The sequence below is a fragment of the Hermetia illucens genome, chromosome 3, assembly GCF_905115235.1.
Source record: "Hermetia illucens chromosome 3, iHerIll2.2.curated.20191125, whole genome shotgun sequence".
Taxonomy (NCBI): Eukaryota; Metazoa; Arthropoda; class Insecta; order Diptera; family Stratiomyidae; genus Hermetia; species Hermetia illucens.
Window position 1 is genome coordinate 70,687,192 of NC_051851.1, and position 25,825 is coordinate 70,713,016.

At 40.2% G+C, this 25,825-nt stretch overlaps 1 protein-coding gene across 1 annotated transcript in view; it reads left to right on the plus strand.

The window, feature by feature from the left end:
* The window catches only part of LOC119652371 (lysosome membrane protein 2), an 81,254-nt gene extending 61,970 nt beyond the window's left edge, over positions 1 to 19,284 (plus strand). The window contains exons 10-11 of the mRNA XM_038056468.1: positions 18,280 to 18,405; positions 18,637 to 19,284. Coding sequence (XP_037912396.1) covers positions 18,280 to 18,405; positions 18,637 to 18,909 — 399 coding nt within the window. The 3' untranslated portion in view covers positions 18,910 to 19,284. The remainder of the gene's footprint in view (positions 1 to 18,279; positions 18,406 to 18,636) is intronic.
* Positions 19,285 to 25,825: the final 6,541 nt, after the last annotated feature.

Genomic DNA, 25,825 nt, shown 5'->3' on the forward strand with positions numbered 1-25,825 from the left:
TACCCATAAGCAGAAGTTGTATTCCAGAATACTGTCCAGAGCTTTTCAAGGAATTAGAATCGGATGTGCGTCTTAGCTCAGTGCGACCACGACATAGTTTACCTTCTTGCTCTGCGATTAAATTCGGTCAGGAAGTGGTATTACTATCCCCTTGCATACTGCCTGGGTAACTCAATTCCAGGATGTGAAATAGTAGTTGCCAAACTAAAAATCCCACGTATCACTTTTGTCAACGGCTTTTGCTGAATGCAATAAAACGGTTTGTATCGCGATGTCCTTAATTTACTTTCTTAGGGTGGCAACTTTGAATCCTATTTGCTTCTCTCCAAAAGAAAGATCCTGGAAGACTACTCTTTCTCTTTCCAGTATTGAAACAATCCTTCCCACCTTCGAAAAATTAACAATCCTTTTCTTCTGAAATTATCTTCGCGGTACGGCACAGTGCACTTCTTTCAAATTTGCTCGAATTTTTCAAATCAAAGTTGATTTTGGACAATCGCTTGCGGGAAGTGATAGAATGTGGACAATGTAATGGAAATTCTTCGCAGCACTTGACAGAGGTAGGCCCAACAGGGCAGCTGTGGTTACGAGAAATGCTTGTGAAGAGACAAATGAAGATCAGGCACTGGTAAACTGACAGAAAAAGCTTTATTTTGTCCATAATATCCAATTGTTGAAAGAGAAGAGCTATCAAACAAAACCGAAAAAGTACTGAATATCTTACCATCCGGACTCACCAGCACCTCAATGCAGCCCCACTTAGTTGTATACAATGCAAAAGTGATCCAATAATTTGAGAAAACTAAACTCAAACAAACAATTTTAAGACTTTGAGATTTGTTGATTAGGAAATTCAGTATTTAATCCAACACCACTTGACTTTTTTCAATTGTTTCATCCTGTTTGGTATAGAATCATAGAGTTTAGCAACATATTCTGGTGATATTGATTGTCAAGCATCCTGTACGCGATCCTACAACTTATTAATGTCCTTTGGTGGTGTCGCATATTTATATACTAGATCTTGGTTTATTTGCTTTCATAATATTATGATCAATTTTAGATTTTCTACCCTATACACGGAGGGGAAAGGGATGTAAGACGAGGTAAAAAGACCCATCTTCTCCAGCCCCGTTGAAAAATTATGGGAATTATCTCTCCTTAAAAAGTTATATTGCCTTAAAGTGGGACTACTTTGATGCCGTAACGATAGGCATTCCTTTCTATGTTTAATATTTTTTAGAAGAAAGCCTGTTTTTTTTTAATTAGAGCTTTCAAACCAATTTTCCCCGAATACTCGTACACCTGAAGTTAAGGCTTTCTGACTTTAGAATGTCCTTTGTACCGATGACTTGCAAATTTCAAAAATTTTTGCGAAATTGCGGCAACAGATTTGATGAAAAACAAAAAACAACTGATTTCCAACATTCTACAATATGTTATAAATAGGTTCATGTATGAAAGGCATAAAGGACAACGACGTCATTGACGCTAGAATTAGAGTAATATATTCTCCACCATTGCTTACTAATAACAAGTGATCAATGTTTGCCATGTAGTAATAGTAGCATCATTAATTTATTCATATTATCTTTAGAAATCTTTTAATGAGATTCATTGTTAATTATTCGACACTTTAATATGCGTAAACGTGGGTATTAGTGTGCCTTATATATGCATACAAAAACTTCTAATGACTACATTTTACTGAAGGAAACTTGTAAATGTCTGATAATTTCCGAATAAGTATTTCAGATTAATTATACGTCGTTAGAAGATAAATAAGCATTTTCTGAATTTTTAATTTTTATCAAGAATTGCATATTACCTTGTATTGTTCAACTTTAAGCCAATCATGCTTAGGTAGCTTATCTTAGATATATTGCATTTCTAAGCTCTTGTTTGCAGGCTTTTGTACTCCTAAGTACAGGACTTAAAGCCTCGGTGGATATTAAATGAAGTCGTGATGTATGTTACATACAATTAACCAATACTTGATAATTCCCTCTGTTTTAGCTGCTTGCTCTGCTTTAGATGGATTCAGACCGCCGCCTAATGCTCATGCATTATAGAAGTTCGTTGAAATCCAAGAGCTCCTGCATTGTGGATACAACCTTATTTTTGCCACGATTTAAAAAGGCAATTTGCTGAGTAAATTAATTGTTAGTTTTTTGGCAAAAAATAAACAAAAACTAAAAGAGTCTAAAGAGAGTTAACCCACCACACGCAATTTTCGTTCATGTACTACACAAGTGAGTCGATTCGGAACTCAGTTGCTGTCTAAAGAATTGCGCGAAGCGTTGAGATTTGTTTGTTTGGCTTTGAATGAATAATTCAGTTGTGTCAGTTAACATCCTATTTCAAAACAACTATAAAGTGCTTCATATCAACACATTCGAAAGGATTTGTGAAGGTTTTGGAAATGGCCTGGAATTGTAAACCTGCAACCAGCGGTGTCGAGTGGAGTAAGTTCATCTTTGACCATCTGTCATACTTGAGTAGGAAATATGCCATCTGACGATTAAGTCTAGCATCATGGACATAGTGTAGTAGTGCTTGTAACAGCATGACTGCAATCAGTGTCAGGTAGCCTACACTTAACTTATGTAACTAATAGAATGCTCGTACGTCATATCTGTAGATGGAATCTATTTGCGTGATTCGCAGATTTTATTGCTGAAATCAATCAGATTTTAGTAGCAGATATCCCAACCGAAAACTTTACCTTCCCGTCCAACTTGTGAATCTATGGGAACTAGATGTACGGAACACGGAAGTTGCTGTAGCACCACCAAACGTTCGTGTCGACTTTCTAGACTGGGGCCGTCCCGGCTCGTGCATTAAATGTCAGTACTGAGATCAATTTTCATTTGATACCACACATGACTATACTCGGTGAAAAAAAAAATGTATGGAGACCCACCTTAAATTTCACGTAGAACGATGCATGCATGAGCGTTCACAGTACACACCTTCCCACCAAATTTGATGCCAATCGGTATAACTGTTTCTGAGAAATATACGTGTCATAGACAGGCAGACAGATAGACAGATTTTAATAAGGTTTTATTGCACACAAAACCTTGAAAATAGTTTCGCAAAAAGATGTGAAGTTTGAGAAGCTGAAATACACAGAGAATTCATAAAAGCTCATCCGACTGAAAGTGTGCTGGAATTTGAATTTATCCTACACTCGTGTTAACATTCGAGTTTCTCGCTGACTTCTTTCTGCCTAAGCTTGTTGTCGATGGCTGCGATCACCTTGTCGAATTCGGTCCATATCCCGTTTGATTTCAGCATATGCCACATTATATTTTCGGGTGTAAAGTGCTCTCCGTGCTTCCCGGTTGTAGCTTGTAATACAGCCCTCTTAGCTGCGAATCTCGGGCAATGAAATAAAACGTATTCTGCGTGCTCTGCAATATTTGGATACATTCGACAATATGGCGAATCAACATGCCCAAATCAATAAAGGTATGCTCAATATGCCCAGTGCTTGTCCCACCTTTCCTGCCATTTCTGGATAGTTTCACTTCACCTTGAACTGTTGCTGGCGAGCTGGAGATTCTCCGGTGAGATACGCTCGATCGTAAAGCCGTTGCTCTTTTCTTGCCAGAATCTCAATCGGAATCATTCCTGCTAACTGCTAACGCGCGTTCAGTAAGCACAGAACGTTCGGAGCGCACTTACGCGCACTTCCGTCCATACTGGGGCTGCATACAGCGGTATCAAACTGACCACCCTCGAAATAAGGAGTTGACGGCTCGGGTTGGGCCGCCTATATACGATAGCATTTTTGCAATCAGTGCTCCGATATTATATGCTTGGGTTGCTGCACATTCATGTGATTTCAACTTTAGCCTCAGGTCAACCGTTACGTGCAGGCTTGGAATAAATTGATTCTGTGCCAACTTTAATCTTCAAAGACGTGCACTTTCTCTACTTGGTAATAAGTACTACTTCCGTCCTGTGAAGAGTAGACCAGCATTCTCTAACCAGGACTTACTATCATAGACTGCTTCATTCATGCATAAAGCTCGACTTCTTCCAGGAGGCGTGCAACGACTCCCGCTGTCCACGAAGCCAATGGAGGCCACACTACCATGTCGTTTGATGTAATTTCGTTCCTTCATCTGAATCGCAGCACAGAAGCTTATTGATTAGAAAGTCGGCAAAGATATGCACTAGGTACTTCGGCTCGCCTAAGTTGATTAGGGACTTAAGCATTTTGCTCCATATCACGGAACTGAAGGGGCTTTTCACATCGAATATGATCACTGCGTGCAGTTGTCATCGTCAAATGTGGCCTTAGATGTGTTAACCACCAGACTAACTGCATCTGTCGTAGACCTCATTTTCCAAAAATCTATAGTTGTTTGATTCTAAGAGGGACCGTCTTCTTTTTCGGGAATTGGAACTGCTATAGATTATTCTCTCGAATAGTTTGCCAGTATTATTTAGAAAGCATTTGGGCCTGTACGACGGAACTGCTTTCTGTCCATCTGTTTGTTTTTCAGAAACGGTTGTACTAATTGATTTGGTGGGAAGATGGGAACTGTGAACGCTCATACATACGGTAATTTACATCGTTAAAACGTTAGATATTGTCTTCTATTTGTAGTTAAGTCTAAAGTTGATAGACCAGTAGCTTACTCCAAACCTACCTAGCTTTGTACTGAAGAAGGGAGTAAGTTGCTCCCGAAATATATATATACATAATAAAATAAAATTGTAGTTTGGAGTAAGCTACTGGTCTATCAATTTACATCGTTTTATCTGGAATTGAAGCAAGGTGAAAAGGGGGTTTAATACACCAAATACGGTCATGTGAGGTATCGGATGAACAGTTCTGATATTTACTGGAATAGGTCGGAGGGCGGGGACTGCAAAGTGGTTATTTCCTTCACAGACCTCTCAGAACCTACTCTACAAGATAAACTGAAAAACAGCACTATATGATGCCTAGGCTCTAATATAGGCTCCATACAAAATTCTGTTTAAATAAAGTGAATAATATTATATTACTGTAATGTTTAGTAATTGACTATAAAACACTCACATTCTAAAATATAGCTAGTAATATAGCTATAATATAAAGAAGACAGAAATTGCACCATTACTAGCAAAGTTATAATAGGTCAAAATAGTCGCTTTAGTGCAAATTCTAAGACATTGATTTTCAGTACCATGCGAAAGTGAATATTCTGACATAATGTATGCATATAATTTACGCACTAGATAATAATGGGATAAATGTTCACTGAAAGGTTTTTATATAACCTGTATCTGAAGCTTCCAGCTTCTGGTTTCCTGGCTTGTTTCTCGGTTCAGCAAGAGACTCGGATACTCTTGATGGAAGTTATGCAATTTGGAGAAAAGTTATCTCAAAATACGATTCTTTATTTCACTTAGGGAGTAATTACGAAATTGAGTGCAGTAATCGATTTATTCATGGGAGAGCTACCAAATACTGGAATGCTGACGATATTGCATTAATCTGAAGGGGCAAATATGAGGATACCTCATGAGATAAAATTCAAACTGGAGTAAGAATTATTAGTGCCTGGTGCTGGAAAGCGGAGCAGCGCCGCAGTCTAACCAAATTCACCAGAGGTGAAATATTTGGGAATTACAGTAAACAAAAAATTACTCTGGAAAGCACAGGTTGAGAACATATGTATGTCGATAAGCTATAAGGGCTTGTAAGTCCATAACAGGAAAAAAATAGGAATGAACCCAGATTACACTGGATGTACACTGTATTAGAAAGGCCAATGATTAACTATAGAGTGGTAATCTGGGCAGATAGGACCAAGGTCAGCACAAAAGTCAAGAAGTTGCACAAACTTCAAAGACTGAATGCGGATGTGTCAGTACACAACAGTCACTCTGAAGGTCCTTTTGGGATTAACTCCTCTTCATCTTTACATTCAGAAGCAGGTAAGGACGGCAGTTTCCAGAATGTTCCGGAGTTTCAGCGATGTTCCTCTTACAACCACCAAAGGAATTTTAGATGATAGAAAATTCCTATTTTGGGCGACATCCACGCGACAATCAAAGGCCCTTAACTCCAATCAGGTGGACTTTAGGCTTTTATTGGAATACATCAATATACTGAATACGCTCGACTTACATAATAGGCTTTGGATATTCTGAGATCATATTGGGTTAGAAAGCAATAGGGCAACGGATGTACGGGCCAAAAAAGGAGCAGGAACGTCGTTAAACGGCCCAGGACACTTTTGTGGAATCGGGAAGAGATTCATAGCTATGAACTGGGTGAAGTTATCAGGAACGGAACAGCTTAGGATGCAAATGGGAATTAATGTACCCAAGCGCATGAAGGATTGTTGAAAACTCACCAAGAAGGATCTTAGGATCATAGTTCTCACTCTTCATTATAGGCTAAATTACCAGCTAGTAAGTTAGGGATATCTACAGACATTGCCTGCATATTCTAAAGGGAAGGTGATGAGACCTTCATACATATTCTGGGACAAAGTCCGACACTTATGCAAAGTAAGTAAAGGCTCCTGGGAGAATATTTAATGCTAGATGCCAGGCTAACACACCTGGGAACAGTAGGAAATATTTTAAAATTCCTATCGGTTATAGGTTTGATTGACATTATATATTATATTATAGCCAATAGTTCTTCTAGTGCATGGTGCATCTTCCCTTTACATTATCATTTACTGTGAAATGAATAACGAAAGAATAAGTCTAGCGTGATGTTGGGATCGAGAAAAATGCACCAAAATTTAAACTACTGTGGCCCTTCTACAACTCATTGAAACTTCCATGACCGGTCACTCCGCGCGTGAAAAACGTGGCGTTACACTTTCCAATCAAAATTTGCAGATTGTAGTGTACAAACCTTGATTCCACAAATACGATTTCGGCATATCGGCAGGAAGATCCTGACATATCCTTTAGTTTAGCTATGGGCATGTGATAAAAATTTTTGAAATTTTACTATGTACTTTGTTATGTACATGCATTGCAAGTACATGATCGATTAAGAACATGACATATGTATATATGTAGCATGTAAATATGTATTAGCGAATTTACAATTTTCATTCTTCTATAATTTCCTTCACCAGTACTAACATTGAAATCTTCTCAAATTTAGAAATAATGAAACTTCTCCTGCATATGAATGACGGGCGTATTAAGATGTTACTATACACTAATTGATTCAGCATTTATTAGCATTAACATTATAAAATTGAATATTACACTTGATGCAACAATTTACACTTAGCAATTATATAACCTAAAATAATGCACAACCTTATTGTTCATTACTTCATCAACTAGTCTGATTTCTTGACAATGTTAGAGCGATTACCTGGGAAATTCACTATAAATCAACAATAACGATTCAACGTGTAGTAATTGATGCTCAGAAATAATTTAGCTGGCGGCAAACAGATGCTGTGAGCTACTACAGTAATAAATTACTAATGACATATCTAGTTGACTTAATTTGAATTAACATGAAGGAAATGCTAATGTTTGGATTGCATGTTGGCTTTGTTATTGATAGTAATTTGCCTTTGCGTTAGTGCGATATTTTTCATACCGCACGTAAATAATTAACCCGCATCTTGGTGCATGCTTTGCATCTAAAGGCGCCTCGAGAAACAATTTCTTCATTCCGAACTTATACATAAATATGAGAAGATGAATCTATAATAGAAGGAAATTTCTGTATTCACCTTATTTGTACATTTTTAGGCTTTCCTCTGGTGGCCTTTTTCATTTAAAGTGCAATATCCAACATCTGATGTTAGCTGTGTTACGGTTTATACTAAATTATTGCACGTTGTCACAGTGACTACAATTTATCGAAATATCTGCAAATTGTCTAAATATCTTATCAAATAGCTTTGTTGCCATCAATAATGCTTCCGCATATAAACTCGCCCGCTTACTCTTTACCAAGGAATAAAATGAGCCTTTGTAAAGTAACACTTTTCTTGGATATTTAGTTTCAACTTTTCGGATATATACAAAATAATAGTCTCTCATGTAATCAAGTCCAAAATTACCATTTTCGATACAAAACCACATTTCAATAGAAAAGCATTTATCTTTAGCCCTAAGTAAATGTACCTTTCCGCTTTCCCCTTCTTATAATCGCACTTTCCTCTAGAATTCTCGTCCCTGAATCTGGGAGAGTCCAAAAGCACGTGGGTCCTCTGGTTCCCCATCCCAGAGTCGACAATCGAGGGAATTCTGCAATTTAAAGCTGCAGAAGTACAGGTGATATCATCCACACCCGTGGAGAGTTCGGTGAGATTTTATTTCCTCTGTAACCACTACCCAATTATAAGGATCAGCCTGTGTACCCTTTCTGAGCAATCCAAACGCTACTGCCACCTGTTTTTAGATATCCTCCTTTCGGCGTTTTTCGTTTGTAATTAAAGATGGAAAGAATGCACGTTCCATATATTCGTCATCTAAACAAAATATCAATCAGCATCATTCCAGAATTACCGAGTTCTGCATTATCTGAGACGGCGGTAAAGACAGAAAGGTTACTTTGTGAAAAGATTGAAAGATTGAAAGTGCGAAATCCAACGCATGTATTTGAAAAAAGGAATGTATAATATTTTTTTTTCACCAAATGTCGTGCAAATGACTTTACTTTCCGAAGCAGGTTTTAGTAGAAAGAAATAGGAAGTGGTAACTTATATTTGAGGTTATTCTCAATCGAAAAATCTAAAGAAATTCATGGGAGCTCCTGTTTACGATATCTAGAACACAAATTAATCTCCATCTCAATATCTCTCTAAATAAAGTTGATAATTGCGTATTATTACACTTTGTAAACTAACTGGAAACTGTAATAGCTAAACTATTCACTTGAAACTCATTTGGAATTAATTTCAAAAATCGATTAAACAAACATTCCACTTGGCTATATATATATAATCACTGACAATTTAATAGCAACTCTCGGATTTCTAGGCAGAACGAATGTGTGCCATCAGGAAAATTTTTAAATAAAATTCTGCTATTTGTTTACATTGTTTTTTGCTTGGACTTGACCAGGTTGGGTTGGTAGTGCTTCTTCAGCTTAGATACTTGGGCTAGAAACTCCAGTTATGATAGAACGTCGCGTTGTGTTTATCGCAGAATGCGTGGTTAAAGGGTAATATAATAATGATCGCTGGCAGATTTTTTTCTAAATGAAAAACCGCGGAGGGAGAAGGATATGAGCGAGCCCCCGTGCTTAAAAGGGGGAAAATTTTGTACCAAGTGGACCTCTAGGTTGGGGTTAGTTGGGGCTACATCCAGCCCCAATGTAACAGCATTATAAAACATGCGTTGGCCAAGCACGTTTGCCTGGAGAAAAGACATTACACCTTATATTATAGTGGTCATCCAACTAACCATTTCATCATCATCATCAACGGCGCAACAACCGGTATCCGGTCTAGGCCTGCCTTAATAAGGAACTTCAGACATCCCGGTTTTGCGCCGAGGTCCACCAATTCGATATCCCTAAAAGCTGTCTGGCGTCCTGACCTACGCCATCGCTCCATCTTAGGCAGGGCCTGCCTCCTCTTCTTTTTCTACCATAGATATTGCCCTTATAGACTTTCCGGGTGGGATCATCCTCATCCATACGGATTAAGTGACCCGCCCACCGTAACCTATTGAGCCGGATTTTATCCACAACCGGACGGTCATGGTATCGTTTATAGATTTCGTCATTGTGTAGGTTACGGAATCGTCCATCCTCATGTAGGGGGCAAAAAATTCTTCGGAGGATTCTTCTCTCGAACGCGGCTAAGAGTTCGCAATTTTTCTTACTAAGAACCCAAGTTTCCGAGGAATACATGAGGACTGGCAAGATCATAGTCTTGTACAGTATGGTGAGACGTTTCGAGCGGAACAGTCTTTGTAAGCTGAAATAGGCTCTGTTGGCTGACAATAACCGTGCGCGAATTTCATCATCGTAGCTGTTATCGGTTGTGATTTTCGATCCTAGATAGGAGAAATTGTCAACGGTCTCAAAGTTGTATTCTCCTATCCTTATTCTTCTTCGTGTTTGACCAGTGCGGTTTGATGTTGTTGGTTGATTCGTCTTCGGTGCTGACGTTGCCACCATATATTTTGTCTTGCCTTCATTGATGTGCAGCCCAAAATCTCGCCTCAATCACCGCCTGCTCGATCTGGATGAAGGCAGTTTGTACGTCTCGGGTGGTTCTTCCCATGATGTCGATATCGTCAGCATAGGCCAATAGTTGGGTGGACTTTAAGAGGATCGTACCTCTGGCATTTACCTCAACTTCACGGATCACTTTCTCGAGAGCCAGGTTAAAGAGGACGCATGATAGGGCATCTCCTTGTCGTAAACCGTTGTTGATGTCGAATGGTCTTGAGAGTGATCCTGCTGCTTTTATCTGGCCTCGCACATTGGTCAGGGTCAGCCTAGTCAGTCTTATTAATTTCGTCGGGATACCGAATTCTCTCATGGCCGTGTACAGTTTTACCCTGGCTATGCTATCATAAACGTCTTCAATTCCGTAAGATGGAAAGACATTCTAGGCACACTAGACAATACCTTCAACGCGCTGAACTATCTCTTACGGATTTTGAAGGATTATCTGAGGAACCGCTCCCTTCTCTATGAAACATTAGAGGGTCAAAGGTGGATGGAGGTCACGTTGGGGGTAGCACAGGGATCTATCCTAGGGCCGGACCTCTGGAACGCTACCTATGACAGTCTGCTTAAACTCGACATGCCAGAAGAGTCGCGCCTGATCGGCTACGCCGATGATGTCGCAACACTTCTTGCTGGACGCACTGTCGAACAGGCGCAAAGCAGACTCGGCATATTGATGCGATGGGTAAGCGGATGGATGACGTTCGAGTCAAAATCAGCGGTAAAGTACCTCGGGTTGACTCTTGACTCAAAGATGAGCTTTTCTGAGCAAATCCAAGCAGCAGCGAACAAGGCTGCGGCTGGAATTTCGCCGTTAAGTAGGCTAATGGCAAACATTGGGGGTCCTGCGTCTAGTAGGTGACGTCTCCTGATGAGCGCAACGCAGTCTGTCCTGCTCTACGGCGCAGAGGTATGGGCTGGAGCTCTTAAAAAGGAGGTATATCGTATACGCCTCGCGCAAGTACAGAGACGGGGAGCTTTACGGGTGGCGTCTGCGTACCGCACTGTCTCTGGACCGGCCGTGATGGTGATCGCGGGAGTTATCCCCATTGCCCTTCTTGCTAGGGAGCGTCAGGCCATATACAAGCGCAAGGGAGATGAGCCAAGGGAGGTGGTTGCTCGCGAAGAACGGAAACACACTCTAGACGAGTGGCAGCTCTCTTGGCAAAATGAAACTATAGGCAGATGGACTGCGCGGCTCATTGGCAATTTAGGTGCGTGGCTGAATCGGAAGCATGGTGAGACTGACTATTTCTTACTCAATTTTTAAGTGGGCATGAAGGTTTTCAGTCTTACCTGCACAAGATTGGAAAGGCGCGTTCTCCGGATTGTGTGTTTTGCAATGGAGTTGTGGACGACGCCCACCACACTTTTTTTCTTGTGCGGACAGGGGATCTCTCTCCAGACAACATTGTCGAAGAGCTGCTGAGGACTGCTGACAGGCGGAACCGTGGCCCTTCTCCTTGCTAAGAAGATAGAACTCGACCGGTGAAGGAGCCGGATGGCGGGGGGTTCCTTGAACTGACAGTTCCCTTACTCCTCTCCCCTCCTGTTGGTGACTTCCCTGATTTAAAGGCTCCGCAAGGCGGGAGAGTTCGGGGACTACCCCGAAGTAATGTGACAAACGGTTCCAGGCTAGCTTTCTGACGATGGCGAGGTGTTTTGTTCAAGTTGAGTCCAATACTGTGTGCGTAAATGCATTCGCCTACCCTACCCCAAAAAAAAGATGCTATCATAGGCGGCTTTAAATTCGATGAACAGATGGTGCAACTGTTGTCCATATTCCAACAGTTTTTTCATCGCTTGCCGCAGAGAGAAAATTTGATCTGTTGCTGATTTGCCTGGAGTGAAGCCTCTTTGATATGGGCCAATGATGTTCTGGGCGTATGGGGCTATCCGGCCTAGCAAGATAGTGGAGAATATCTTATAGATGGTACTCAGCAACGTGATACCTCTATAATTGCTGCACTGTGTGATATCTCTCTTTTTATGTATGGGACCGATAATGCCTCGCTGCCAATCGTCAGGTATTGATTCGCTGTATTGGGACAGGGTATCGGCTAGCTGCTCATCAGCTTTATAAGATATCTTATCCAAAAAAACCCGAGAATCTTGTTTGTTTTATGTCAGACAACAGAGTGTGGATGAACATAGAAGAAGAAATAGGCACAGCGTGGGCTGACTACCTGCATTTCGTCGAAGCTTCGTCTTACCAGTCGTTTTATTTCGACAGGACAGGAAGAATAGTATCAAATTTTTTAAATTAACAAGCAAAACCATTGTCATTTCGCATAAAAATAGAAGAAGACACTCCTTAGACGATCGAACGACAATATCTCATAGGTTAAGGCACCAAAGACACATACATCTAGATATTTCTAGAGGTAACTACGAAACAAAAAGAATATGTAAATAACAGCGTTTTTATTTGATAACTAAGATTTGTCTTAGGATATAATAAACAATATTCATGTGTACCAAAAACGACGGCTAATGGTTTCGTCCAGGGCAAAGGACATTGCTTTACCCAGGGAGCAGCGTCACCAGAACTGGATACAGATGTGATGTATTGCGATCATATAAAAGGGAGCGAATGCCATCTGTTGCTGCTTCCGGTAACGCTGCTCCCACGGCAGAAGTGCTCTGGAAGAAGCCGTTGGTCGTTATTTTGAGTACTTTGGTGCTAAGCCCAAAACAAGGGGTCAGTGGACCAAAAAAGTCCGAATAAATTGTACTTCATTTGGTCTGGTGAGATATCAAGTAGATATGGATTTAGGATCCCTCATATTCCAAACAAAAAACTCAAATTTAGCTCTCGGTATGACTGTGGTCCCATGCGGTTTGAGAGCCGAGTAATGAACTCCCGTGGTCCATGCTCCATGAGTCAGCGTGGGCATTTTCACGCAGCAGTTTTTTGTCATAATTTTACCCAATTTTTTGTTTCAAATTGTTACCTCGGTCTATGTCATTTTGCTGACGCACATTCTGATTCAAGAACCTTTCTAATTGCTTTTTCACTAGCGCGTGTGTCAATTCCTCTGCCCATTTTTTTGCAGCCAATTCTAATATGATGCGAGTGAACAAAAACATGCATATCTACGCATGTGTCCATCATACATGTTTCACAAAAGGTAATTCATAAGTCTTTCAAAGAATTGTTAAGAACTAGCCCGAAAAGTGAACACATAGAGTGCAAGACAATTAAACAGAAAGAAGGTTTATTAAAAAAAACACAAAAAGGGGAGATGTGGCGGTATGTAGGAGGAAAAGACATTTTAATAAGCGCCCCATTGTCATTGTCAACTAGATATTTGCCTGAAATTTATTTATGGGTTTAAGTCTTAATACATATGTAAAACTTCATTAACAAATTGTAAGAAAAGTAAATTCACATTTTAAACATTGTTTAAGATATAAAATTCCTAAGTTGGTTGAATATTTGATTTAATTTCATGAACCATCTGAAACAAAATTTCAAAAGTCTTTCTGTCAATGAAAATTAAACTCCCTTACTTTATTTTAGATAAAATAGCCTTCTCCCTTCTCGGGCTCGTGGTGATGATGTGCATAATTTTCGCCTTGTTTTGAGGTTTTCTAGAAGTCAAACCTTATTAAAATCAGGTTACAATCAGTTTGTCTGTAATTTTTTTGTGAGGGAAATCGATCATGGATCCGTCAGTTGGGCTGAAAAGTTTGTAGGCTAACATAGAGAAAACAATTTTGGCAAAAATTCTATTATTCAATATAGTTGTACTTCGAAGGCGGTATAACGCTTATAGCGGTCATACAATTTGTTGATATCATTTGTATAGGAGAATTTGTCTTTAGCCCCAAAACAGGCCTCAGTTTTGGCGATTACCTCTTCACATTACGATTACAGTCGATACGGAAGCAATTCGAAACCCAATTCATGCAATTTTGCTATAGTTTGCATTGATTGTGAGACGGTGTACTGTCTTGATAAAATAGCAGTCTCTTTTTCTTCAAATAGGGCCGTTTTTCCTTAATTTGATTCTTCAAACACTCCAATAACGGCAACTTACCTTCTAGGCCTTTGTTGAGTTTACGCTTCCTTTAGCAGCTGTCTTATCCATTTTACTATTGTGACTACCACGAAGCAGATCGCTTTTTCTACCACTAAACAGGATCCTAGCTCTGAATGCGTATTCCATGTCTTCAGTTTCATCTTCGCACCTATGACAATCAAGCGACTAACGCAAACTAATCCTATAGAGATAGTTCCCGTACCCTCCACTTTAGAATAACGTTAAATCATAGTGTGTCTTGTCGTATTTTTATGTTTGGAATAACCTTGACTGGTAACTAATTATTCTTCTCTTAGTCTCTTGCCACACATTGACCCCTGTCTTCTCATCGGTTATATCGGATATCGACCGGGATCATCCCTGCAATTCCTCATGTAGCCTCATATGATATTGCCCGGTAGACGCAACATTTTCTAAGACACACTGGTTGCACATATAAGAAAACTGAATTGACTATCGACAGAAATAATTGTCGTCTATGTTACAGGCCGTCTATATTTAATAATATTCTGGTTCATGTTGGGCTGGTAGTAACTGCTTTCTGCCTAATAAGCTTTGAACACAGTTGAAAACTTAATTTACCGTCAAAAATTGCTCCTGGATATTTCAGTGAAAGTTGAAGAGTTTTATTTTATCGCAGTGCCGCTTTGTTAAAAATACCAGCTCAGTTTTATGCCCGGCGAACTGACGCTAAGATTTGATCATCCAGATAATTTCCAACCCATAGAATTTTACTCCATTATTTCCGAATTCATCGATGATAGCTTGCTTAGGTAGTAGGAACCGTTAGACGCCATTTATTTTATGTTCCATAGCAGAGAACCGACGACAAACCCCTGTGGAATACCAGCCATTATTTTATATAATTTCGACAATTCGTAGAGTCATAGAGTACCTTCCCGTGTCCGGAGTGGTCGAAGATTATATTTAATATAGAATAACTACTTTTTGTTGAGGGGTGAGCGGTGCTGAGTCTTAACCTTGGGCCGCGCTAGTTTAGGGAGCAACTTCCTAATTCGGGTATATTCTCAATATTTTTAACATTCATTTATATTGCTAACCTCACACAAGCAATAAACACATGTACATATATCTAGAAAAACAAAACGACGAGATACCGTCCGCTTGGTGAAAAGGGAGAAACCCTTGGCAGGTCAAAAGCAATGGTGTTGGTGCAAACGCTGATCATCTGGGTCGGCGTCTATACAAAACGAGATGCAAATTAGGGCAAGGCCTAATCAAAGAAAACGGGAGAAAGAGAGGAAGATGAGGATTTGTCATCCTAAGCAAGGCCAGGGTATTATTGTAGGATGAAATATATAATAAGGTGAGACCGAATATTGATTGATTGAGTTAAGGGTAAATTTTGGCCGAAGGAATCAGAAAAGCAATTTCATACAGCAACTGAAAATGCACAGTAAGAGCAAACTTGGAAGCTGCTCCAGACGAGAAAACAATTCGCTTGGATAGAACATTGCAGAATATGCTCGAATTCAGAATATGTTTATCTAGTGATGAAAATATGTATTACCTTATTTTGTTTAAAGATTGCGGGGTCCCTCAATAAGGAACTCCAGACATCCCGGTACGCCATCGCTTCATCTCAGGCAGGGTCTGCTTCGTCTTTTTTTATACCATAGATACTTCACTTTTCGGCTGGATTATCCTCATCCATACGGATTAAGTGACCCGTCCACCATAACCCATTGAGCCGGATTTTATCCACAACCTGCCGTTCATAGATTTCGTTGTTATGTAGGCTACGGAATTATCCATCGTCATGTAAGGGGCCAAAAATTCTTTGGAGGATTCTTCTTCGAACGCGGCCACGAGAACCCAAGTCTCCAAGGAATACATGAGGACTGGCAAGATCATAGTCTTGTACAGTAAGAGCTTTGACCCTATGTTGAGACGTTTCGAGTCGATCAGTTTTTGAAAGCTGAAATGGGTTCTGCTACCTGTCAACAAACGTAAGCTGACTTCATCATCGTAGCTGTTATCTGTGAATTTTGACCCTAGATAGAAGAAATGATCAACAGTCTCATAGTTGTAGTCTCCTATCTTTTGACCAGTGCGATTTGATGTTGGTGCCTGGTTGGTTTTTGGTGACTTGATGTTGGATCGTACTAAATGGGAAGCAACTTACTCCCTACTTTTTTGGTCCATAGGCCCCTCGTTTAGGGCTTAGCTCACAAACTTCAAAAATATTAGACGGCTTTATGGTTTCTTACAAGGCAGAGGCAAATTGTCAGACGCTACCTTATCTCTGCCATGGGAGCGGCTTGCAGATGTTGAATACTCTTTTGTATCACTCGCCGAAAATGAGATAACTGCGAATTGGGCCGGTCACGCTGTTCCCTGGGCAGTTGAGGTGAGGGAGCGTCTGACAATTTGCCTCTGTCCTGGTAAGAAACCATAAAGTCGTCTTCGTGTAATATGTATTGCCTTATTGGAGTAGTTTAAACTGCAAAACCTTCAAAATGAAACTATTGTGAGCCTTATGGAGTTGTACAGGAGCACGTGAGCTTAGCTATACGAATACCAGCAGGAGCAATGTACAAGCTTCGGGATATAGAAGCAATCTGCATTTGATGTATTTTCCACCTTAGCGAAATTTTTGAAAAGATATGTTTAAATAGTATGCCAGGGATCTGAAGTCTATGTTCTGTATCGGAAAGAAAGCTCTAAATGGAAGATGTATTGAATCTACGAAGGCATTAACTCTAGATGGAATATTAGTTATTGGAAATTTTCAAGATAGTGCATGAGCTCGGGAAATTTGCCAGTTGCAGAAAAAGGCAATCATTTGTTGTGATGCCCAAAATATTGGAAATGAAGAAGCGATTCCGTATTCCAAAAGAATGGGAAACAATTTTTATCGGCCGTATCCACTTCTTCTATACGAAGCAGTTTTTTTCGGCGTAGGTACAAGTTCCTCCTAGAGGCTACCATATCATATTGGTCCCGCTTATCAACCTCGTTTTCGTAGGGCCTTCAAAGTCTGGCCTGCCATTGACAGAACTCATAAGAGGTCTTCATCTTCAATATTTTGGCTTTTTTTAAGAGTTTCGCTCAGCATCTGTGGTTTTGGTGATTTTCTTGGCTACTCTCCTCGGCAGTTCTGCGATTTCACATACCACTGGACCCCACGCTTTTCATTTGTTCTTAGATAAATGTTCTGTGGTGCTAGCGCATTTCTATGCATTTGGACCATCGCTTGTGTTTTGTTTTCGTTAACCTTTGAACCAACTTGGTTTGTTAACTCTACCACTTCAATCGTTCTTCTAGGATCTCACCGGCATCAAGTCATTATAAGAATTCGAAAATAAGTACCTACAGTCAGTTCTTTAATATTAGCGAATAAGCCGCTTGTCAAAGATTTTCCGATTTATAATGGACACTACACTCTCCTATGGATAATTTAAGGGTTTTTCTGCTAATAAACTTGACGTTTAAGTCTCTAATAATTATTTCACTATCCCAATCCAACTAGAAATGAATAGAATTAATTTTTCTAATATTCAAAAATTTTCTCTTCAAACGTATTGCCCATAATCCTTCATTCATAGGATTGAAGCGTGTAACTGGTTATACATAAATTTTATCAAACATAAATTCCAGCTTTTACCTGCTAAAATTCGTTTTTTCGCTCTCTAATACGATGTCTGACGGGAATTAACAAAACTTGCTTCCAATGGAATAGCTTCCTGATATCTGGTGTAATAGGATGTGGAATTTGCGCTACGAGACCCCTTGGAAGCTCGGGTTGTCTGCAGGCGAGCTAGGTTCCAATCGTGCAATGTCATTTCCGTTGCTGGACTATGGGACAAGTTTTATCATAGGTTGTTGGTTGCTGGTCTCCAAATGATATCTTATTGCTCAAATATCCGCCGGATACCTGCTTGTTCTATCCGTCGTCGGAAAGGTATCCAATATCTGTGCTGATACTCCTCACGAAAAGTTTACTACATATATAATTCCTACCTCTCATTTTCGGAACTAACTTTTTTTGAATACAAATTTTATCGAGTATCTTTTTTTCCTTTTCAGCAACTGGGAGTGCCAATGAGAGTGCAAATGCGAGTCCAAGTAAATTTATTAATGGGGGAAGTTTTTGCCAACACCGAAATAAGGCCTTTCAAAAATCTTGTTTTACCCATAATTTGGGTGCAATTGGTAAGTAATTAGCAATTTATGCAAATCAGTTCTGAATACCCGATTTGTTCAAGTTCAAGTAGATTAGGTCGTTTACTAAAGTGGTTCGTAATTACCATCATCAACCACTTAAGTCACTCTAACAAGGAATCATTGTTTAAGCTTTGCAATATATTTTTGCCCAGAATTGTATTCACAACGAAATCCGACTTAACAGTGAGTAAAACTTTAATCCATTTTCTCTTTCACCAGGGTGTCGACAACTTAACGCCAGGACTTCAAATCCTCCTGCATCTTCTCTTCAACATTTGTCCGTACGTGCAGAGCGGAGCCATCGTGGTGTTCATTGTGGCCGGAATATCTATCCTGGCCACTTCGGCACTAATCTGCTTCTGTGTGCCGAAACCGATGAAAGAGGTCAATCCTAAACTGCACAAGAGATATTCAGCAGTGTACATGTTTCCATATATTGGACGGGAGCTATCGAAAGCGGGGGATGAGGAGTCTTCCCCATTTCGTGCCTAGTTTTTGTTGTTTACTGCTTTTGCTTGCATCCATTGTTCTCACGGGTCGAGCAGAGTTAGATGCTTTTTCCAATTCACAAGACTGTCTAGGAAGTAACTAGTGAAATTATGTCTATTTGAGATTTTAGCGTAGTAAGGGGCGTTCCAGGGTATTTTTCTATACTTAAAATAGATTTAATCAATGGATATTTGGTATATACAAACTGTGATATGTAGGAAAGTAGATAATCATTAGTAAAGTCATGTTTTTACACTTAAGGCATTGGTTGTGAGTAATTAGTTTAGTAGGGAAACTTTTTGGATGGTTTATTTCTACTTTATTTATTTTTGTATACGTAAAAAATATGAGCTTAATAAAAAAACAAATACCCAACTATTTAATATTTTTTCATTAACGATCATGGATATCAAATATTTGATTTCAGATAGATATTTGTGGGAGGTATATTTTTTAACGCCTATTATTTGAGGAAGTTCTGCATCTGATTTAATAATCGTTGGCGTAACAATCCAATTGGATCAGCAGAACAGCGAAGACTTCGATCAATTGTTGCATCTACGAAGGGTTGCCTCTATTTACGGCGGCACTAAACTTGATGTGACTCGGAGCGATAACAACGTTAAATCTACTTTTGCTCCACTGTTACTCGAAAATTCAAAGCTTTCATCAATTTATATCCGCGTCGTGACATCGGGTTATTCTAGCCTAAAACAATTGCTAATGAAGAACTTTAGTTATCGTACGAGCCACACACCCGTGAACATGGAAATGGTGGCGGATAAGTCACACATTAAGGAAGGGCAACCATAATCGTCATGGTCAAAATATCATAGTTCCAAGTGGCACTTTGTAAAGCAGGATTTACTATGTGTTACAAGCTAGGGGAGTGTTAAGTTAAAAAGTACAAACTTATAGTGAGGAGTCGGCAGTTCTCCAATAAGGCGCGTTCATAGTTGTCTGATAGGGACACACCTCTAAAATCTCAGTGATTTGACATTCACTGATGACCGTAAGAAATTAAGCACACAAAGTCAATGAATACCAAAGTTGGGAGACTATTTAAAAGGGGTAATCCGGCCCGGTCACATAGGGAACAGAGCTCTGATCCGGAGGAATTACCCTCCACACAGTTTAGTGCAAGAATAATTGAGCTATCCAAGTTTAACAAGGCCAAGCCATATAGAATATGGTAAGAGCTTTTAGAGTCATTTATAAAAGACAGCAGGATGAATAAAGATATTGCGAGGAGAAGTCGACACCTGCTGCCCAAGTAGTGTCACCGGTGCACCAATTGATACCTAATTGCATTGTCATAGACCTACTGCCAAACAAAAAATGCAGAAAAGATGAGTGTCTCCCAGGAGTTCAACAGGCACTGCAAAGAAAGAAAGGCATACTAGTAGTTCCGAAAAACGAGACTAAGTGCACATAAAAGAGAAGTCTGTGTCTGCTCATATATAGAAAACAAAAAGTTGATACGGAAAGCAAAGGTCGGAATTCGCGCAGATGCAACTGGTATCTTCAGCAAGGGGAATCTATCGTACGCGAAGATATTTGAAAAGATCAAAGCTGACCCCGATCTTGGAAGGGCGAAATTATGTTTGAGCTGAAAAAATCCAGCATGGAAAAAACTGATGGCTAAACTTGTAAACTGGCTTGGGGATAATCTCGCTGTACGTTCCCAAAAACATGAGGCCTATTAACTGTTGAAGGGCCTCGATAACGCAACATTCAGAGAGTAGATCTGCACTGCCTTGAAAGAACGCCAATAGAGTCTGCGTACAAGTTTGTTTAATTGGATGTGTGGGGTGCTTGCACGCCTCACGTCTGGATACTTCGCGGTGGCATGGGCCAGTGGCATTGATCGGTCCGATCGATGGATTTCTCCATGGCTCAAATCGAATAGAAGCTTTGGCGCACTTGGATATAGTTTTGGTTAATGAAGATGATGCAAGCACTTTTGGAAACGGGGATCTGCCCTAATTATAACATTCGCCAGTCATCTTATAGCGCATCGTGTGTTCAGGCGCGTTAACCTTGCCAGAACATGTTCAGTTCGACCTCTTAGTTACGTCGGAAGAGCCCACAATGCACCCTGGTAACTTCTTGAACCGAAAGCACTATTGACGTACCGGCAAGCTGCGACCTTCAGACGAGAATCTGAGATATTTTTAGGTGTGAGCATTTATCAGAAATGTTCACCAGCGATAAAGATGTGCATAGAATTCGCGCTCACAGCGTAAGCAAACATAAAATCCTCGCTCACAGCCTAAGCAACATGAATGGGCGGTAGGCCGAATTATTTTTTATTCGATCACCGGCTGCTTGAAAAGTTCAAACTGACAGGCGAGCGCCTCTCATCCACATTCCTGCCGCCGGGCAAATTCGGACTGTTTAGACGCACTTAATTGGCCGATTTGAACGTTGATGACTGGTTTTAACAAGGATCACACATACAGCCATCGCCAGGGAGCTAAAAAGCGACACAGTATGGAAACATCATACCTAAAGCCGAGGAAGGCCGCCCGTGTTAGAATTGGGTATCACATCAGTCCTTCCAAGCAGGACTTGAAATACTCAATTGTGATGATAAACAGGAAGTTAAGTTTTAAACAAATCATACAACATACTTATCATAAGGCATCCATGGCGCCTGTGGCCACGAGAGGGCAGTGGGCTCGATCCTACTTTAAGCGGTCCAATTTCAAGAAGGATATTTCACTTAGTGAGTTCTGCCTTCGGAACCCTCTCAGATGAGCAGCATTCACCATCTCGGGAATGATATCGATTGACATCTTGACAAACGAGACGACGACCACAACCAACGTGGAGTCAATCTGCCCTTTACGCAAACTAAGAATTACTCTCACTCCAAAATCAACTCAGTGATTACATTACAGAGTAAGCTGGGCAGAGTAGAAGAGGTGAGGAAGACGCGGTTACGAATGCATCCAAGCAAGGAAACTTAGCTAAAGTAAGTGGTGGTTTCATGGGGCAAGTTCGAAATTATTTTAGAGGTTAAACATGCACCCACTTCCTTTGCTGATCAGTGTATTTTGAAGATTTCCACTTCCATAAAAATGAAAGCAAGCAGAAAATCACGATGAATCTCGTACCGTTCGCTGTATAAACAACATATAAATTTATCTAATCTTCTATCATTAAAATATCCTTTTTGGAGGTCAACATTGGCACTTCTATTGAGTTTTACACTGTGTCCTTGTCTTGACTTTCGCTAGATCTTACTCACGCTAATATTCTCAACTCTTTTGTGTTTGTTTTGTACCCTATGAGTTTCGGTTTAAGAATTCATTCAAAATATTTGTCGAATAGAAACCTGCAAGTTTTAAAAGTATATTGCTACAGAAATATCAACAAGGTCTTACATGTGTCACGGTTACGACCTTGAGAAGTCGAAAATGGCATATGACTGGTATGATAATATCGAGGGACCCCGGAATTCCCGCTATGTCAAACCACGAAAATTCTTGCAATATAGGTTTGAATTTCTGAGCCCAAGAAAGTAAGAGGGTGAAGCACATCTCGCCCTCTTGCTACATCCTTGGTACTATGCTTTCTTGAACTGAAAGCCGATTTCTGGAAGGATCTTAAAGTCACAGCGATCACGGTATTTGCATAATGTCGCTCGATGTTCCTTCTAGTATGATCCCGAAGCACCAGATAAATGACACGCGAAATTTTGTAAATCACATGTGTGAGGCTGAAGTGTCAAAAATAGTACGGCTTATATTCCCGGGTCTTTCTAGAACATCGGGGTGTAAGTACTTGTCCATGGGCTACTAAAGCTAGTCTTATGTGTTGGCGCGGCAGGCATGCTTAAATTCGCCATTTTTCTTACGTTTTGGAGTAGTTTGGCCGTCGTAATTGATCACAGTCAACCTGAAATGTCCGGATAGCTGAGTAGTTAGAGCACAAGGCTGTCGTACGGAAGGTCGCGGTTCAAATCTCACTGGTGACAGTGGGATTTGTATCGTGATTTGACGTCGGATACCAGTCGACTTAGCTTTGAATGAGTACCTGAGTCAAATCAGGGTAATAATCTCGGGCGAGCGCAATGCTGACCATATTGCCTCCCACAGTGTACTGTGGTATATCATAACGATCTTGAATGAAGTGCTCGCACACACTTCAAGGCCCTCATCCAATACGGATTGTTGCGCCAACGATTATTATTATTATTAACCTGAATGGTCACGCTGGCCATTTCTAAATTTGAGTAGTTCATTTCATAATTATATCCCTTATATTGTTAATATTCTATAAATTTTCATTTGTCAAGTTTTGGAATCATGGAGCATAGAAAGATTAGATACAACCTTAGTAATAGTCCAATATTGGAAAAAAAACAAAATTTTGGGTCTACCGGACACACATCAAGAAGAGACGGAAGAAGGGTTTTTTCTTCTATGCAGGTGTGACATTTTCTTTACTGCAGACTGGTTTATCGATTTTTTGCATAAATACAGCTTTGGCTAATTTCAGGTTAATTTACCTGCAATTGATTTCAAACCCAATTCTGTGTCACGTATATAGTTTCAAGAATTGGAGGCAATTCAGGTTGTCCAATACGGGATCCATAATTATTGACACATTCTTCAAACCTCGAAAATATAACATTTCGAATGTAACATTTCCGATGAAACGGGCGGTCTGAGGGAAGTATAGGACAAAACGTGGATGTACCCATGGAGCATAAAACCTGGGAAACGGCTGCTGAGCCTACACCAGCAGCTTTACTACCAAACCCTATCTCCACCACCACGTGGTGATTACAGAGAGTTCTTTCTTAATGGAAAACTGAAAGCCGGAGAAGGATGAAGGCGAGCCTCCCGCGCCTAAGAACGGGACAAATTGTATCAACTGGTCCTAGAGGTTCGGGTAGGGTAGGGCTGACAACCCTACGCGGAAAATCGATGTTACGAAGCCGCAGAAGAAGCCTCGGACAGGATAGACTTCAAAATGACGAACCCACAACGACAACGGAATAACGATTTGCACATTTTCTCATGGCAAGTCTGTGAACTCGAAAAGTACAGCGAACAACCGCGCCAGGCGCAGAAGTTTTACCAACTAATCAGCAGGACGAATTCTTATAGACGTCGATGCTCATCCTGTCGAAACTAAGAGGGAAATCTGATTTTCAACAGAATGGCCATATTGGAGTATTTTGATGAACTGCTCAATAACCAGAATACCGGCGAGTTGAAGGTCCCGCCAATTGAAGACGACGGACAAATACTGCCACCACAAAGTATAGAAGAAACAGTCCATGCAATCCACCGGCTTAAAAACGATAAGACGTCTGGAGCCTATAGAATTATAGTTCAATTGGCTAAATATGGAGGCGACCAATTACACCAAGTGGTTCATCAACTTATGCTTGAAGCGTGGGACAGTAATTCGCTGCCCCACGCTTCGACTGGCAACGGGGCATTATCTTTCCCATACATAAAAGAGGGGATATCACACAGTGCAGCAATTATAGAGGTATCACGTTGCTGAGTATCATCTATAATATATTCTTCACTATCTTGCTAGGCCGGATAGTCCCACACGCCCAGTACATCATTGGCCCATACGAAAGAGGCTTCAGTCCAGGAAAATCAACAATATATCAGATTTTCTCTGTATGGTAAGCGATGAAAGAACTGCTGGAATATCGCCATCAGTTGCATCATCTTTTCACTGACCTTACTGTCACCAATGGCAGCATAGCCAGGGTAAAACTTTACACGGCCATGAGAAAATTTGATATCCCGCAAAATTGATAAAACTGACTAGGCTGACGCTGACCAATGTGCGAGGCCAGATAAAAGCAGTCTCTGACAAGGGAATGCTCCATCATGGATCCTCTTTAACCTGGTCCAGGGGCAAGTGATTCGTGATGCAGATGTCAATGCAAGATGCACTATCCTCTCCAAGTCCAAACAATTACTGGTCTACGCTGACGATATTGACTTTACGGGAAGAACGGCCTGAGATGTATAGTCTACCGTCATCCAGATCTAGCAGGTGGCGCATAAGCTTAGGCTGCACATTAATGTTGCCAGACGAAGTACATGGTGGAAACGTCAGCACCAAAAACAAACAAACGAACAACATCGAATTGAACTGGTCAAACAAAAACAATGAAGATAGGAGACTACAACTTTATGAACGTTGAAAATTTCTCCTATCTAGGATCGAAAATCACAACCGAAAATCGCTACGATGATCTCACCCGGAAAATTTATAAGGACAATATCAATGTTTCGAAAAGAAGACGGGGCAGACCCTGTCTGAGATGGAGCGACAGCATAGGGCAGGACGCCCGACAGCTTTTAGGAATATCGAACTGGTGAACCTGGGCATAAAACCGGGGTGTTTGGAGTTCCTTATTGAGGCAGGCCTAGACCGGATAAAGGTTGTTGCACCGTAGGTGATGATGATGGACAGAAAGGTTTAAGCGATAAAGCATATATTTCAAAGACTTAATAATGGAAGGTTTAGGAGGTAATTGGTAGATGAGACTTTATTTTTTTCACTATAGTGAGTAATTGGATAAGTATGGCAAAAGACACAGAATAATAGCTTTTATCTTTTCTTTATTACATTCCCATTCCGTTCGCACCAACCATGAAAAATCGGAATATCTGTTTCAACGTTCGTAGAGCTGTTAGCTTTTCATTTCCTTTGTATTGAGCCTGAAGAATTAGTAATCATCAGTCTCGGAACTATTATCAAATGAATGGAAAGAAAACTTACTTACTTAGTCTGAACTTGTTCTACATAAAACAATAACTTTATTAATAGCTCTGTTTATATTTAAGCAATTAGTGTTCAGAAAACTAACATAACAATTGTTTCGATTTTGTATAACAATTTAAATTTAATAAATATTATTATAAAACACAAG